At 41.9% G+C, this 14,327-nt stretch overlaps 1 protein-coding gene across 3 annotated transcripts in view; it reads right to left on the bottom strand.

Moving 5' to 3' along the window:
- The window catches only part of rnf167 (ring finger protein 167), a 99,863-nt gene that overhangs the window by 29,707 nt on the left and 55,829 nt on the right, over nt 1-14,327 (bottom strand). For all 3 annotated transcript variants that reach the window (XM_028798167.2, XM_028798165.2, XM_051924086.1), the window contains 2 exons: nt 5,513-5,635; nt 1,667-1,754 (listed from right to left, as the gene is read on the bottom strand). In XM_028798167.2, the coding sequence (XP_028654000.2) occupies nt 1,667-1,754; nt 5,513-5,635 (211 nt within the window). The remainder of the gene's footprint in view (nt 1-1,666; nt 1,755-5,512; nt 5,636-14,327) is intronic.

Raw genomic sequence — 14,327 nt, forward strand, 5'->3', positions numbered from 1 at the left:
TACACATGGTATGTATGTACAGAGTCCAACTACAGCCCTTGCCAGTGCTACTGCTGACTAATTCATTGACTTTAACAGGTTGCTTGTGTGGCAGTCTGCAAAAGGTCCAAAAATTTTTTAACACAATTACCATCTTCCTTGCTCTTCTTCAGTTAAACTTTTTCATACAGTAACAGCACATTCAGGTAGTTACTTGGAAACAGGAAATGTGCTGCAGTCTTTTTTTGGATAGCAGCAGTTTCCTATATGCCAGCCTCCCATGAAACCACTCTTATTCAATATTTTCTCTTTAAAGACTGATGACACATAAAAATATTCCAAGTGCATGAGATTCATGTAGATGTTTACCTTTTACTCTTGGGTTTAGTGTAATACTTTTGAGACCTGAATCAGCATAGGCTGATTATTTTCAGGATGCTCACTGATAGGTAGAGTGGCAAAGAAGCTTGTTTTCTTCCATTCCTAAAATAGTCTGTTTTGTTGTAAATCTATGTACATCCTTGCCTTTCAGAGAATACATTCTAATTATGTGATGGTACAGTTCAAAAGATCTCTGCAGTGAACAGTAGAAAACCAAAAAGTTTTTTTTTGTATATATATAACTTAATGTTAACTTATTGATTTAAATACCATCTGTCTTTCTTGGAGGTTCACATTACTTGTCCATCCTGACACTACAATACGCACAAATATGTATGCTTATACTTACCCATATACATATGGGTATACTTAATTTAAACAAGTAAACTCATATTTATAAATAAAATGTACTCATGTGAAAACATCACTCAATATAGTGGAAATGACTGAAAACAAATCTATATGATAATGAAGACCACCTCCCAAGGTAGTCTGATAAATATCCATTTTTATTGTATCAAAATTTGTATTTTTATACCTTTAGAAAATAAAAAGCTCTCATAATGGATTATTTTTGGTTTGTATGGCTCTGTGAACTTGGCAGGGATGTGATGTTAAGTGGTGAGCATACTAAATGTTAATTTTATGGACAGAAAGTTGGCATGGTACGGAAAAGGCAAAACAAGGCAAAACAAATAAATAAATTTGCAGACAGTTGGAACCCAAGATATTTCATGTTTTGTCTGGTCAACTTCATTTCATTGACATCACAAAAGTGGTGAATGCTTTACTGTTCCAACTTTTTTTGAAGTGAAATGCAGGAATGTATATTAACAAATGAAATGAAGTTGATCAAACAAAACATAAAATATCTTGGGTTCACACTGTGTACAATAAAATAAAAGTTAAAGTAAATGCATTTTACTTACCGTCCAAACTTTTTCTGAATTTTGGTTGAACTTTGAATGTTGAGATATTTTTATTTATAAAGAAAAAGTTTTAATAACTTCTTGTACTGAAAAAGCAATATACTGGCATTCAGTACTACAGCAAGGTCAGTGCCCACCTAATTTAAAAACAGTATATCTTATCCATCTCATTCATTCTTAACAGGTATCAGGGAAAAGAAGAATAACTTAACAGTAATTGATAAATCTTTTCATGATTTTAAAGCAGCAAAGACTATCTATAAACAGTTCTACAATCAATTTAAATACCAAAAGAAGACTGCATAATGCAAGACAAAATTATCACTAAATGTATAAGAGGTAAAAATATTTGAGAATTACCATTACTAAGAACTTACCATCGCTGAACCCCATAGTTAATAATTTGTCTGAACCTGTATTATAGACAATGGCTGCGCTGTAGCCAGCCTGCTGTGCGTGCAGTACCTATTAAGATAAAGAAATCAAGATAGATTCACATATATGAAAATGGTGTGCACGTTTGTTTAATGAATTATTTTCTTTTAATGTTATACAATATACATAGATAATTTTGATTCAGGCTTATTCACATTCTCTAAAAAGCATAAGAAAATAATTTTTAATGGTTTTAATTATGTATCAGACTGAAAACGAAATACTTAACTCAAATCATGGAAAAAAGGAGGACTCTTGAATCACACTTTTTTTTTATTAACAAATCTAGGGTAAGATATGTATGCAATGCACAACATTTGTATTAAAAAAGTAGTGAGGATGTTTTTGATTAAATCATCCATCCATCCATCCTCTTCCGCTTATCTGAGATCGGGTCGCGGGGCCAGCAGCTTGAGCAGAGATGCCCAGACTTCCCTCTTCCCCGGCCACTTCTTCTAGCTCTTCCGGGAGAATCCAAAAGGCGTTCCCAGGCCAGCCGAGAGACATAGTCCCTCCAGCGTGTCCTGGGTCTTCCCCGGGACCTCCTCCCGGTTAGATGTGCCCGGAACACCTCACCAGGGAGGCGTCCTGGAGGCATCCTGAACTGATGCCTGAGCCACCTCATCTGACTCCTCTCGATGCGGAGGAGCAGCGGCTCTACTCTGAGCCCCTCCCGGATGACTGAGCTTCTCACCCTATCTTTAAGGGAAAGCCCAGACACCCTACGGAGGAAACTCATTTCAGCTGCTTGTATTCGCGGTCTCGTTCTTTCGGTCACTACCCATAGCTCATGACCATAGGTGAGGGTAGGAACGTAGATCGACTGGTAAATTGAGAGCTTTGCCTTGCGGCTCAGCTCCTTTTTCACCACGACAGACCGATGCAGAGCCCGCATCACTGCGGATGCCGCACCGATCCGCCTGTCGATCTCCCGCTCTATTCTTCCCTCACTCGTGAACAAGATCCCGAGATACTTGAACTCCTCCACTTGGGGCAGGCGTTCACTCCCAACCCTGAGAGGGCATTCCACCCTTTTTTGGCTGAGGACCATGGTCTCATATTTGGAGGTGCTGATTCCCATCCCAGCCGCTTCACACTCAGCTGCGAACCGATCCAGAGAGAGCTGAAGATCACGGCCTGATAAAGCAAACAGGACAACATCATCTGCAAAAAGCAGTGACCCAATCCTGAGCCCACCAAACACCCCCCTCAACGCCCTGGCTGCGCCTAGAAATTCTGTCCATAAAAGTTATGAACAGAATCGGTGACAAAGGGCAGCCCTGGCGGAGTCCAACTCTCACTGGAAATGAGTTCGACTTACTGCCGGCAATGCAGACCAAGCTCTGACACCGATCGTACAGGGACCGAACAGCTCTTATCAGGGGGTCCGGTACCCCCATACTCTCGGAGTACCCCCCACAGGATTCCCCGAGGGACACGGTCGAATGCCTTTTCTAAGTCCACAAAACACATGTAGATTGGTTGGGCAAACTCCCATGTACCCTCCAGGACCCTGCTAAGGGTGTTGAGCTGGTCCACTGTTCCACGACCAGGATGAAAACCACACTGTTCCTCCTGAATCTGAGGTTCGACTATCCGACGGACCCTCCTCTCCAGGACCCCCAGATAGACTTTTCCAGGGAGGCTGAGGAGTGTGATCCCTCTGTAGTTGGAACACACCCTCCGGTCCCCCTTCTTAAAGAGGGGGACCACCACTCCAGTCTGCCAATCCAGAGGCACTGTCCCTGATGTCCATGCGATGTTGCAGAGGCGTGTCAACCAAAACAGTCCTACAACATCCAGAGCCTTGAGGAACTCCGGGCGTATCTCATCTACCCCCGGGGCCCTGCCACCAAGGAGTTTTCTGACCACCTCGGTGACCTCAGTCCCAGAGATGGGGGAGCCCACCTCCGAGTCTCCAGGCTCTGCTTCCTCATTGGAAGGCATGTTAGTGGGATTGAGGAGGTCTTCAAAGTACTCCCCCCACCGACCCACAACGTCCCGAGTCGAGGTCAGCAGTGCACCATCCCCACCATATACAGTGTTGACACTGCACTGCTTCCCCCTCCTGAGACGCCGGATGGTGGACCAGAATCTCCTCAAAGCCGTCCGAAAGTTGTTCTCCATGGCCTCCCGAAACTCCTCCCATGCCCGAGTTTTTGCATCAGCAACCAGCAAAGCCGCGTTCCGCTTGGCCTGCTGGTACCTATTAGCTGCCTCCAGAGTCCCACAGGAGAAAAAGGTCCTGTATGACTCCTTCAGCTTGACGGCATCCCTCACCGTCGGTGTCCATCAATGGGTTCAGGGATTGCCGCCACGACAGGCACTGACCACCTTATGGCCACAGCTCCGGTCAGCCGCCTCAACAATAGAGGCACGGAACATGGCCCATTCGGACTCATTGTCCCCCACCTCCCTCAGGATGTGGTCGAAGTTCTGCCGGAGGTGGGAGTTGAAGCTACTTCTGACAGGGGACTCCGCCAGACGTTCCCAGCAGTCCCTCACAACACGTTTTGGTCTACCAGGCCTGACCGACATCCTTCCCCACCATCAAAGCCAACTCACCACCAGGTGGTGATCAGTTGACAGCTCCGTCCCTCTCTTCACCCGAGTGTCCAAGACATGTGGCTGCAGGTCCGACGACACAACCACAAAGTCGATCATCGAACTGAGGCCTAGGGTGTCCTGGTGCCAAGTGCACATATGAACACCCCTATGCTTGAACATGGTGTTCGTTATGGACAAACCGTGACAAGCGCAGAAGTCCAATAACAAAACTCCACTCGGGTTCAGATCGGGGGGGCCCAATCACACCCTTCCAGGTCTCACTGTCATTGCCCACATGAGCATTGAAGTCTCCCAGCAGAATGAGGGAGTCTCCAGAAGGTATGCCCTCTAGCACCCCCTCCAGGGACTCCAAAAAGGGTGGGTACTCCAAACTGCTGTTCGGTGCATACGCAGAAACAACAGTTAGGGCCCGTCCCCCCACCCGAAGGCGGAGGGAGGCTACCCTCTCATCCACTGGGGTAAACCGCAATGAACAATCTCCAAGTTGGGGGGCAATAAGTATGCCCACACCCGCTCGGCGCCTCTCACTGGGGGCAACTCCAGAGGAGATTGGTTCCAGAGTCCAAGCTGTGCATTGAGGTGAGCCCAACTATATCTAGCCGGAACCTCTCGACCTTGCGTACTAGCTCAGGCTCCTTCCCCTTCAGAGAGGTGACATTCCACATCCCAAGAGCCAGCTTATGTAGCCGAGGATCGGACTGCCAAGGTCCCCCGCCTTCGGCCACCACCCAACTCACACTGCACCCGACCTCCTTGAACCCTCCCATAGGTGGTGAGCCCATGGGAAGGGGGACCCACGTTGCTTCTTCGGGCTGTGCCCGGCTGAGCCCCATTGGTGCAGGCCCAGCCACCAGGCGCTCGCCATCGAGCCCCACCTCCAGGCCTGGCTCCAGAGGGGGGGGGGCCCCGGTAACCCGCATCCGGTTTGATTCATCATTGGAGGTTTATTGAACCGCTCTTTGTCTCATCCCTCACCTAGGACCAGTTTGCCTTGGGTGGCCCTACCAGGGGCATAAAGCGATGGACAACAGAGCTCCTAGGATCACTGGGACACGCAAACCCCTCCACCACAATAAGATGGCAGTTCAAGGAGGGGTTGATTAAATCAAAGACATGAAAACGTCAAAATATAAATTCTTACCAGAATATTGAAATTAAACATTTTTACTTGTTTGACTCATGTATTAAGACAGAGATTACGACAGGACCCAAGAATTTACCTTGATGTCAAAGTTGCATTCATTTCTCTGGATAAGAACGATAAATTTGCTTGTGTCGTTACTGGTAGGGGGTGGCTGCAGTTGTGCACAAGCATTCAGTGGTTTCGCATCCACAAGATAGCCCTGTATGAAAATAAACAAATAAACAGAAATAAAGACATTTATGACGTGTAACAAAATTTGGTGCAGTATTTTTGACTACAGATGCCATAGTACTAAATCTACAAATTGAATTTATATATTTGCAGATTGTACCACAAAATAGTAATACTATTGGTTGAAAGAATATAAAGCAATAGAAGAATAGTAGTTGGGATACTTCCATTAGAAAGCAAGAAAAAACAATAGTTAATATAACAGATGGGACACTTTAGAATGCTGTAATAGTCTGGCTTTGTCCAAAAATGGTGCACAGCTCCAGAATGAAAGCAGCATTTTTTCTATGAAAACAGACAATTTAATTAATTTTACTATCACTTCACCCAAGCACAGTACAATGGATTATATTCCCTGTTGGCTGAAACATTCAATATGCAGTGACAATTAAGAATGTAGTACAATATACAGCAGGCATCAAATGACATATCAACATCCATAAACCAATAGCCAAATTCAATATCCCTATATATGTGCATATGTCTGCGGCGGGCTGGCGCTCTGCCTGGGGTTTGTTTCCTGCCTTGCGCCATTTGTTGGCTGGGATTGGCTCCAGCAGACACCCATGACACTGTAATTAGGATATAGCGGGTTGGATAATGAATGGATGGATGGATGTGCATATGTACCAATATAAAATCAACCTGCAATACTTTATGTACCAAATAAGCAGCAACAAAACAAAAGATGAACACACAGTACACACTGACAGTACATTGCTTTCCACAATGACTATCTTTAATTATAGCTCATATGAAGTCACCATGTACAAGTTGGCAGCTTTACTGGAATATGTATAAAACCTTGTTTTGACTCTATACTAAAATAATACATACATACATACAAAAAAAAAAAAAACACACTCCCTGAGATGTGCTGATGCCCAGTCCAAAGGTGGTCCCTGCCTACACCCAAGGCTTGCTAGGATAGGCTGCAGCTGCTCTTGCCCTGGATAAGCGGGTTTAGAGGATGACTGGATCAATGAATAGTATAATCCGTCCTGTTCAAAGCAACTCTAACGTGCACATCACCAAAAACTTGGCCAGTGGAATACTCTGTATGGTTTCAATTACAGGTTACTTCACGGTTTCTGATTTAGCTTGTCAGAGGTCATTTCAACTTGAATGTCATTTATACATTACATTCCTCGTTAACATGCTTGAAAGACACTGTTGGCAAAACATGTTAATCAGTAATTAGCACTACAGTGGTTAGAGATGTCAGAACGGCACAACTTCTGGTAAACATCCCCCTAACAACCCATGATTGTGTCTGGTTAACGAGAGTTTATAATGGCGTAGTGGTAAAACTGCAAATAAGACCATTCTTATTAATTACTTATGGAACTTTATAAAGAATGCATACATTCTCTTAACCTCTTAAAACAGGCACATTTCTATTTTGTCATAATTAAAATATGTAGACAAACTTTTTCTGTCATTTAAATGCTATTAATGCTTTGTACATCAATTCACGTGACATAACTGAGACATTCTACAGCCACTCTCTTGGGGTTATGTGCTGAATTTGAGCCTACATAACAGAAACCATCATGTACAAATTATGCAATTCTTGTTCCATTACAGGTTTAGAGGATGGATGTACGGACATTAGAATGTGACTGACACATCATTGAAATATGCAATTAAACAAGATTTTCTGTTCACTTCATTATCCTGCCACTTGAAGTAACTAAAATGCCAACACCAAAAATGAGTTTTATAAATCACAATTTTTGTGTAAGAAATGGTTTATGCAATTTCTAGAGTCTAAGCAAATTTTGAAAAAGAGGTCCCAGGGCTAATGATTTTGTGGGCCTACCACCAGTTAAATTAAACTAAGCTTGTAGATATTGATGCATCTTATCCTTATTTAATTTTCTGTTTCACCAGAGTTGATAAAGCAGATGTTTTCTAAATTAAAGAAGAGGTTGTCCAAATGTATACAAGTGTATGAGCATCAAAGTGAACGGACACTAAAATTCAGGACCAAGTCTTTCAACTAAAACAAAAAGTCAGTATCAAATAAGCAATTAGCAGAATGCAGTAGCAGACAGCAACAAGAACTGTACTGGATGAAAATGCACAAGGTGATGAATCCAAAAGGTGGTCAGCTTACAAAAAAATAAAATTACTTTGCAGCCTCCAGCACTCTCTCAGGAGAAAAAAAAAACTTTAGTACTGGAGGGAACATTCTCATTTGAACAGCTGTTGTCACTAATGGGTCTTTGGCATTATTGTTCCCAAATTCAATACCAGCTACTACTCTGCTCATGTAATAAAGGAGCTGCGACTGGCTGTAGAGAAGTGAGTAGAAAGTATACAAATAAAAACATTTGTTACACTAAAATCAACTATATAAAATACAACAAACAAAATGTGGCACTTTAGGGATTTCTCTCCAAAAAATTGATTTTGCAGCATAAGATGCACAACCCTGAAATAAATTATCCTTTGTGCCCCAATCTTTCAACTATCATTGTTCCAAGTTCAGATGTTGTGGAAGAATCATTTTAGGGTAATATAGCATTCATCTTAAAGAAATAGCATAAAGGCTTAATATATGTCAGAAACCTGTTCAGGCACACCAGGAAACCAGATAAAGGTCAAATGAACAACAAAATGTATACTGAAATATAACAATTGGTTTAGGAAAAATACTGAGATGGTCAAGTAAATAATGTACCAGAAGAAAGGTTGACGTAATATACAAAATGTCCTGAAGGATGACTAAGAAATCAGCAGATGTCCTATAAATGAGAATTGTTATATGCACAGAAATTTCAAGGGTGCTGGCGCAACTCAAAGGTATAAGAGGAATGAGAATATAAAATAACATACAGTGGAACCTCGGTTTGCGAGTAATTTGATTTATGAGTGTTTTGCAAGACGAGCTAAAATTTTTAATACATTTTGACTTGATAAATGAGCGAGGTCTTGCAATACGAGTAGTATGTATACGCTTTGTCTGCTGAGCGTCATGTGATCACAAATGAGCTGATGGTTCTTCTCTCTGCAGGATTGTGGGCAATCGTCTCCTATTCTCCGTCTGAGTCGGCGTGCCTCACTCAAATAGTCAACATCCGTACGAGTGTATACTGTTTACTACAGCATTGCAACTGTGTCTGTGTGTGCTGTGATGTGCAAGTCCCGTCTTGCACCCCAAAACACAAAGCGGAGTCTCAGTACTTTAGCAACACCAGCTTTATTCAGCTTGAAACAACAACAGCACGGTTATTTATTGTAGTGGGATCTGCCACTCTCCTATACACAGACACAGCAGTCAGGCAGGGTCGTGCCCATGTAGTACTGTGCCCTGTGCATTTATAATGTTCCTTGTATCATCCATCGACCGGCAGGCACTTATAGCATGTCCATGATCTTTTCGGATTCGCTTTTACAGTGAACTGCTACAGCGCTGGGAGACTGCGATTGCTTTGGGACGACACGCGGTGCGTGTGTCGTTCCATTGGGTGGAATCCCACAAGAGTTTAGAAACTCACTCACACCAGACATGATTCTTTTCAAAGGTAAAGTACAGGTTAATTTCTTTTACAGGGTATGTATTTTTACTTTATATTTTGTATTAATCATTTTTATATGAATAGTTTTCGGCTGTGGAACGAATCATCTGAGTTTCCATTATTTCTTATGGGGAAATTATCTTTGATATACGAAGTGCTTTGGACTGCGAGCACGTTTCCGGAATGAATTATGCTCGCAAACCGAGGTTCCACTGTACTTTTATTTTATATAAATCATTTGGGTGTAAACTAACGAACCAATGTATGCATTGATTGATACTGTATGTAAATTCAGTAGTTTATAAAATGAATCTCTATTCTTTGTTTTCTTGGACCATGCTGTAACAGAATGCTTTTGAAGAATGCTCCCCCCAAGGCATTTTGCTGAGGAGTAATTAAAAGATACAATGAACAGCTTTTCTCTCCTGATTACTGAATTGTCCTGTTAGAGGATGTTTTTTTCTTTAATAAGATGTTAAATTTTGACCACAAAGTCACATCCCACAGCATTAGAAAGTTACTAGGGGGCTCCGCCCCCTGCTCGCTTCGCTCGCCAACCCCTGGTGTTGGGAATGACAAAGAGCGTGATGTATGAATGAGATATAGAATAGTGTGACGGTGTAGATGATGCAAATAGAAAGCAAACAATAAAGTGTGTGGCACAGTGGAAAGGTTTATTTGAAAATTTCTTTGTACACGCCGTTTAAGTGTAAAAGGTAATTCCAGCTCAGAACTTGTAAGGTCATTTAAGATGGTTATTGTTGTGATCAGAGTCAAGTTTGTCAGAGCTTAGAAAGAGTTGTGTCTTTCCAGGAAGTAATGGAATGACTTGGGTATTTATGTTTTCCACATTAATATTTTTTGGACATAATATAGTGCGTTGTGTTAAAAGGGGCATTTGGTCTAATGAGATTGCTGTTCCAAATCTCTCTGTAACTAAGTCGTCGCAGATAAAGGTTTGAGGAATTGTAATAATATGTGGCTGAAGTCCATCTGTATTGGTGAGTGTACCATCTCTCAGTTGTAATAAGCAATTGTTATGATTTGGTTCTGGACATCGTATCTTTTTTACTAACTGTATCTTTTGAAAGCAATGCCAATTGTCTGCGTATTTTAAGGTGCACTGAACAATAGCTGAGTGCATGGCATCTGGAAGAATAGCTAATCACTGTCTAAAATCTCCTCCTCATAAAAGTACCTTTCCTCCAAATCGAATATTATTATTCATAAACGTTTGTTCATGCCATTGAACATTCATCAATAAACAACATTTTTTCAAGACGGATGTCACGTGCAGTGCTACCGTTAATGTTCATAGTGGATTCCGATTTGTAGGATCTAATGTAGTTGATAAAGATTTCACTTTCAGGTACATCGTCAGTTATAAGCTTCTGTAGATATTCAGTATATGAATGTAAAGAAGGCAGTCTAATTTGACCCTTTTGACAACAACGTGTAAATGTATAACTTGTATTGCCAGTTGTTTCTTCAGGGAAGTGAACTGAATGACAATGATTGCAAATGACATTCATTAATCCGAATGAATTTTCCTGGTGTATGTTTTGCTTGTGCCGTTTGAGAGGCGCGTTGTTGTATGTGTAGTATTTGGGACGTGTTGTTTTGGAGCTGTAATCGATTTGCCTGTGCTGCGTGAGAAGCCAGTTGTAGCCTTCGCTGCCATTAACGTATGTCTGAGACGGGAGGTGTTTCGTTTTGAATCCGTGTCTGTTGCGATGCAGCACTTTGATTGATAGTTTGCGTCATGTGGATCTAGGATGTAGATTTGTGCATATTAAATGAACTATTGTAGGATCTAATGCAGTTCATAAAGTTTTTACTTTTAGGTACATCGTTAGTTAGAAGCTTTAGTTGAGCTTTGCGTTTTTGGAGTCGAGTCATTTTTTCTTTTAGAAATATGGATAAGTAATAAGGAGTACTGCACTCACTGTTAATATTGAGCCTTATTGCACTCACTGTTAATATGGAGCCTTTTCTGCGGTTGAACGGTTAATAGTGCCTTATTGTAATGAGATCCACCTATGCTGCATAGCCGTCTATTTTGTTGTTTCTTTCGTGTTCGTGTGTTTGTTCCTGTTATCCTTTCCTTTTCGTTTTGTACCCGTGACCGTGTATTCATGACTTGTTTCTTTCTCAGCATGCGAAATATGGATAAGTAATAAGGAGGATCGCAGTCACTGTTAATATGTTTCCTTTTCTGCAGTTGAACGGTTAATAGTGCTTTATTGTAAGGAGATCCACCAATGCTGACACCTATGCTGTCTAGTGTGAAGGTGTTGATGTTCACTTTAGAATATGTGGCTTTGGGTGTCACTTCTTATGGATGTGTGTGTGTGTGTGTGTGTGGGGGGGGGGGATGGGGGGTTGAGGATTGTTGTCGCGGGAGCATCTTCTTTCTTTTTGTGTTCCTGTGTCTTGTTGAATCGCCCTGTTTGTGTGTGTCCCGTCCCTTGCTTGTAGGGTCTGTGGGGTGGTTTTGTGTTCTTTTTTTTGTGTTCCATGGGCTTGTTGAATCCCCCTCTTGGTGTGTGTCCCGTCCGGTGCCCGTAGGGGGGGGGGGTGGGTGCCTTGCTGTTGTGCGCGAGCCTCTTTTTTTTTTTTGGGTCTAGTTTCGTGTGCAATGTGTTTCGTGCTTTGCCTGCGTTTCCTCATTTCTCCATTTTTCCTGTGCTCACTCCTTTTTTCTGTGGTCTTGTCCGCCTCTCTCGCCCTCTTTTGTCCGACTTTCTCGGCTCCTCAGCCGACTCTCGCGGACTCTTTTTGCGCCTGCGCAGTACGTCTTTTTGCAGCTACGGCCCATTGCCGGATGTGCCTGCGTCCATCATCCGGTTTAGCATTCTCGGTTAGTAATATGGATACTGTTTGGCACAAGGGTTTGGAAAAATTTAGTCTCCTGCACCTAAAGAAATGCTCAAAACAAGAATTGTAGTAGCAGTTACATTTTTTTTGGAAAAATATATGTGCACATGCTATATGTCACTCTGAAGCAACAAGTAAACAATTTATAATTATGAAGTCCTTGAAACAATATCTGTTTACCACTAGCCACAATGAAAGCTTATATTTTGTACTGCAATTCACACATCTTTGCCATCACCTGTTGCAGATGTCCCACAGAAGTTCAGTATTTTTTATTTATCTTTGTTATTTCTTTTTTCTTACATTTCACATCTGGAATAAACTAAGTACATGCATAATTTTTCATACCAGCTTCTTCCAGGGTTGGTTTATGGGGGAGGGGACAATCCCCTTGCTGGAAGCACTGGACACAGGGCAGGAAACCGGAAGCGCTCAGAGCAGAGCAAGTCATACAGACTACATTCACCTAAACCAGTGTTTTTGAGACACATTTGAGTCTTAGGTGGCAATCACTGGGTTGCAAGCACATGAGATTTGTTTACGGTATAACCAGCCTGACCCCTGCCACAGAAAGAATCAACAAAACTGTGTAATTTTTTTTTATCCTTTTCTAATTATGCTTGCTTTACCAAGTGTTCGCTTCATGAACCCACCGATGTCTCCAGCCGCCCAATAAAGGCCACACCTGTATTTTATTTCCCATTTGCAATCGCATTCTATTCTGACTTAGGGGGCGAGCATGATTAAAACCGGGCTAAAAAATATCACACAGTCGATCCATGACAGGGCAGGAGGAACTGCACCATGAAAAACCCACTAGTCAAAATGTTATTTTTTCTCACGTGCTCATGACAGTGATGCGATTGGTGTGATACAATGACATTCAATAGAAGGGGAGGTCCTCACATGAAACAAGTACAGTGTATTCACAGGTACACTAAGAAACACTGCCTATAATCTAAGCAGAAATTGAAAGAGCACTACTGTGTTAACTAATATAGGGAGAACATGCAGCAGAGTGTTTCCAGATACAGTAAATAAACAAACAGTGCTTGAACTGTAAAAATGCATATACTAAATTAAAATAAAAGAAGTACAGTGGAACCTTGGGTGATGAACATCTTGGACCACATACAAATCGGGCTACGACGAAAAAGTTCGCCAAACTTTTGCATCTGTTCACGACCACGCACTCGGGTGACAAACAAGCCACTTTCCCTTCTGGTTCGTATGAGCTGATGATTTCCACATATATATGAGAGAGAGAGAGAGAGAGAGAGACAGAGACACACAGAGAGAGAGAGAGAGAGAGAGAGAGAGAGAGAGAGAGAGAGAGAGAGAGAGAGAGAGAGAGAGAGAGAGAGAGAGAGAGAGAGAGAGAGAGAGAGGCTTGTTTTTTTTAAAGAGACTGCTTCGAGCATTGTTTTAACCTTGTATTTAATGAAGACTTTTTTCTATTGGATTTTAACCTCCACTTCACTTCTGTTTACAGCGATCGGTTCGTAGCGTGCATTGTTGCAATGTTACTTTTCTTGGTTGTTTATTAAATTACGGATTTTTCAAATGTTCATGTTTTTCCCTGTGTTTAAAACTCATTAAAAAAAAGTGTTTACTGCAAGTGGATCGTAAGGCTATAGCATGAATTCTTGCAATTATTTAATTAGTTAGTTACTTTTCTCTGTTCAAGGTCTTCTCAGTGTTATTCAATGTTTTTACATTTAGTTTACTATTACGCTGTGCATTCTATGGTATAATTAACTATTTTTGTGCTTAAAAATCTTTAAAAATATATATTTACATACAGTTTGTAAGGTCTGGAACGGATTAATTGTATTTACATACAATCCTATGGGGGAAATTACTTCGGGTTATGACCAGAGTTTTGGAACGAATTACGGTTGTGACCCGAGGTTCCACTGTACTTACAAATCAAGTGTAGCATCAAGTCCTTCAAACATCCATCCATCCATTTTCCAACCCGCTGAATCCGAACACAGGGTCACGGGGGTCTGCTGGAGCCAATCCCAGCCAACACAGGGCACAAGGCAGGAACCAATCCTGGGCAGGGTGCCAACCCACCGCAGGACACACACAAACACACCCACACACCAAGCACACACTAGGGCCAATTTAGAATCGCCAATCCACCTAACCTGCATGTCCTTCAAACATGCCGTTCTCAATAGTGAAAACTGATTAGAATCTGATTCAAGTTTTGTGCATAATGACCCAAAGAAGCCATTTATTTCCTTCTTTTAC

This window comes from Erpetoichthys calabaricus, chromosome 3 (assembly GCF_900747795.2).
Source record: "Erpetoichthys calabaricus chromosome 3, fErpCal1.3, whole genome shotgun sequence".
Taxonomy (NCBI): domain Eukaryota; kingdom Metazoa; phylum Chordata; class Cladistia; order Polypteriformes; family Polypteridae; genus Erpetoichthys; species Erpetoichthys calabaricus.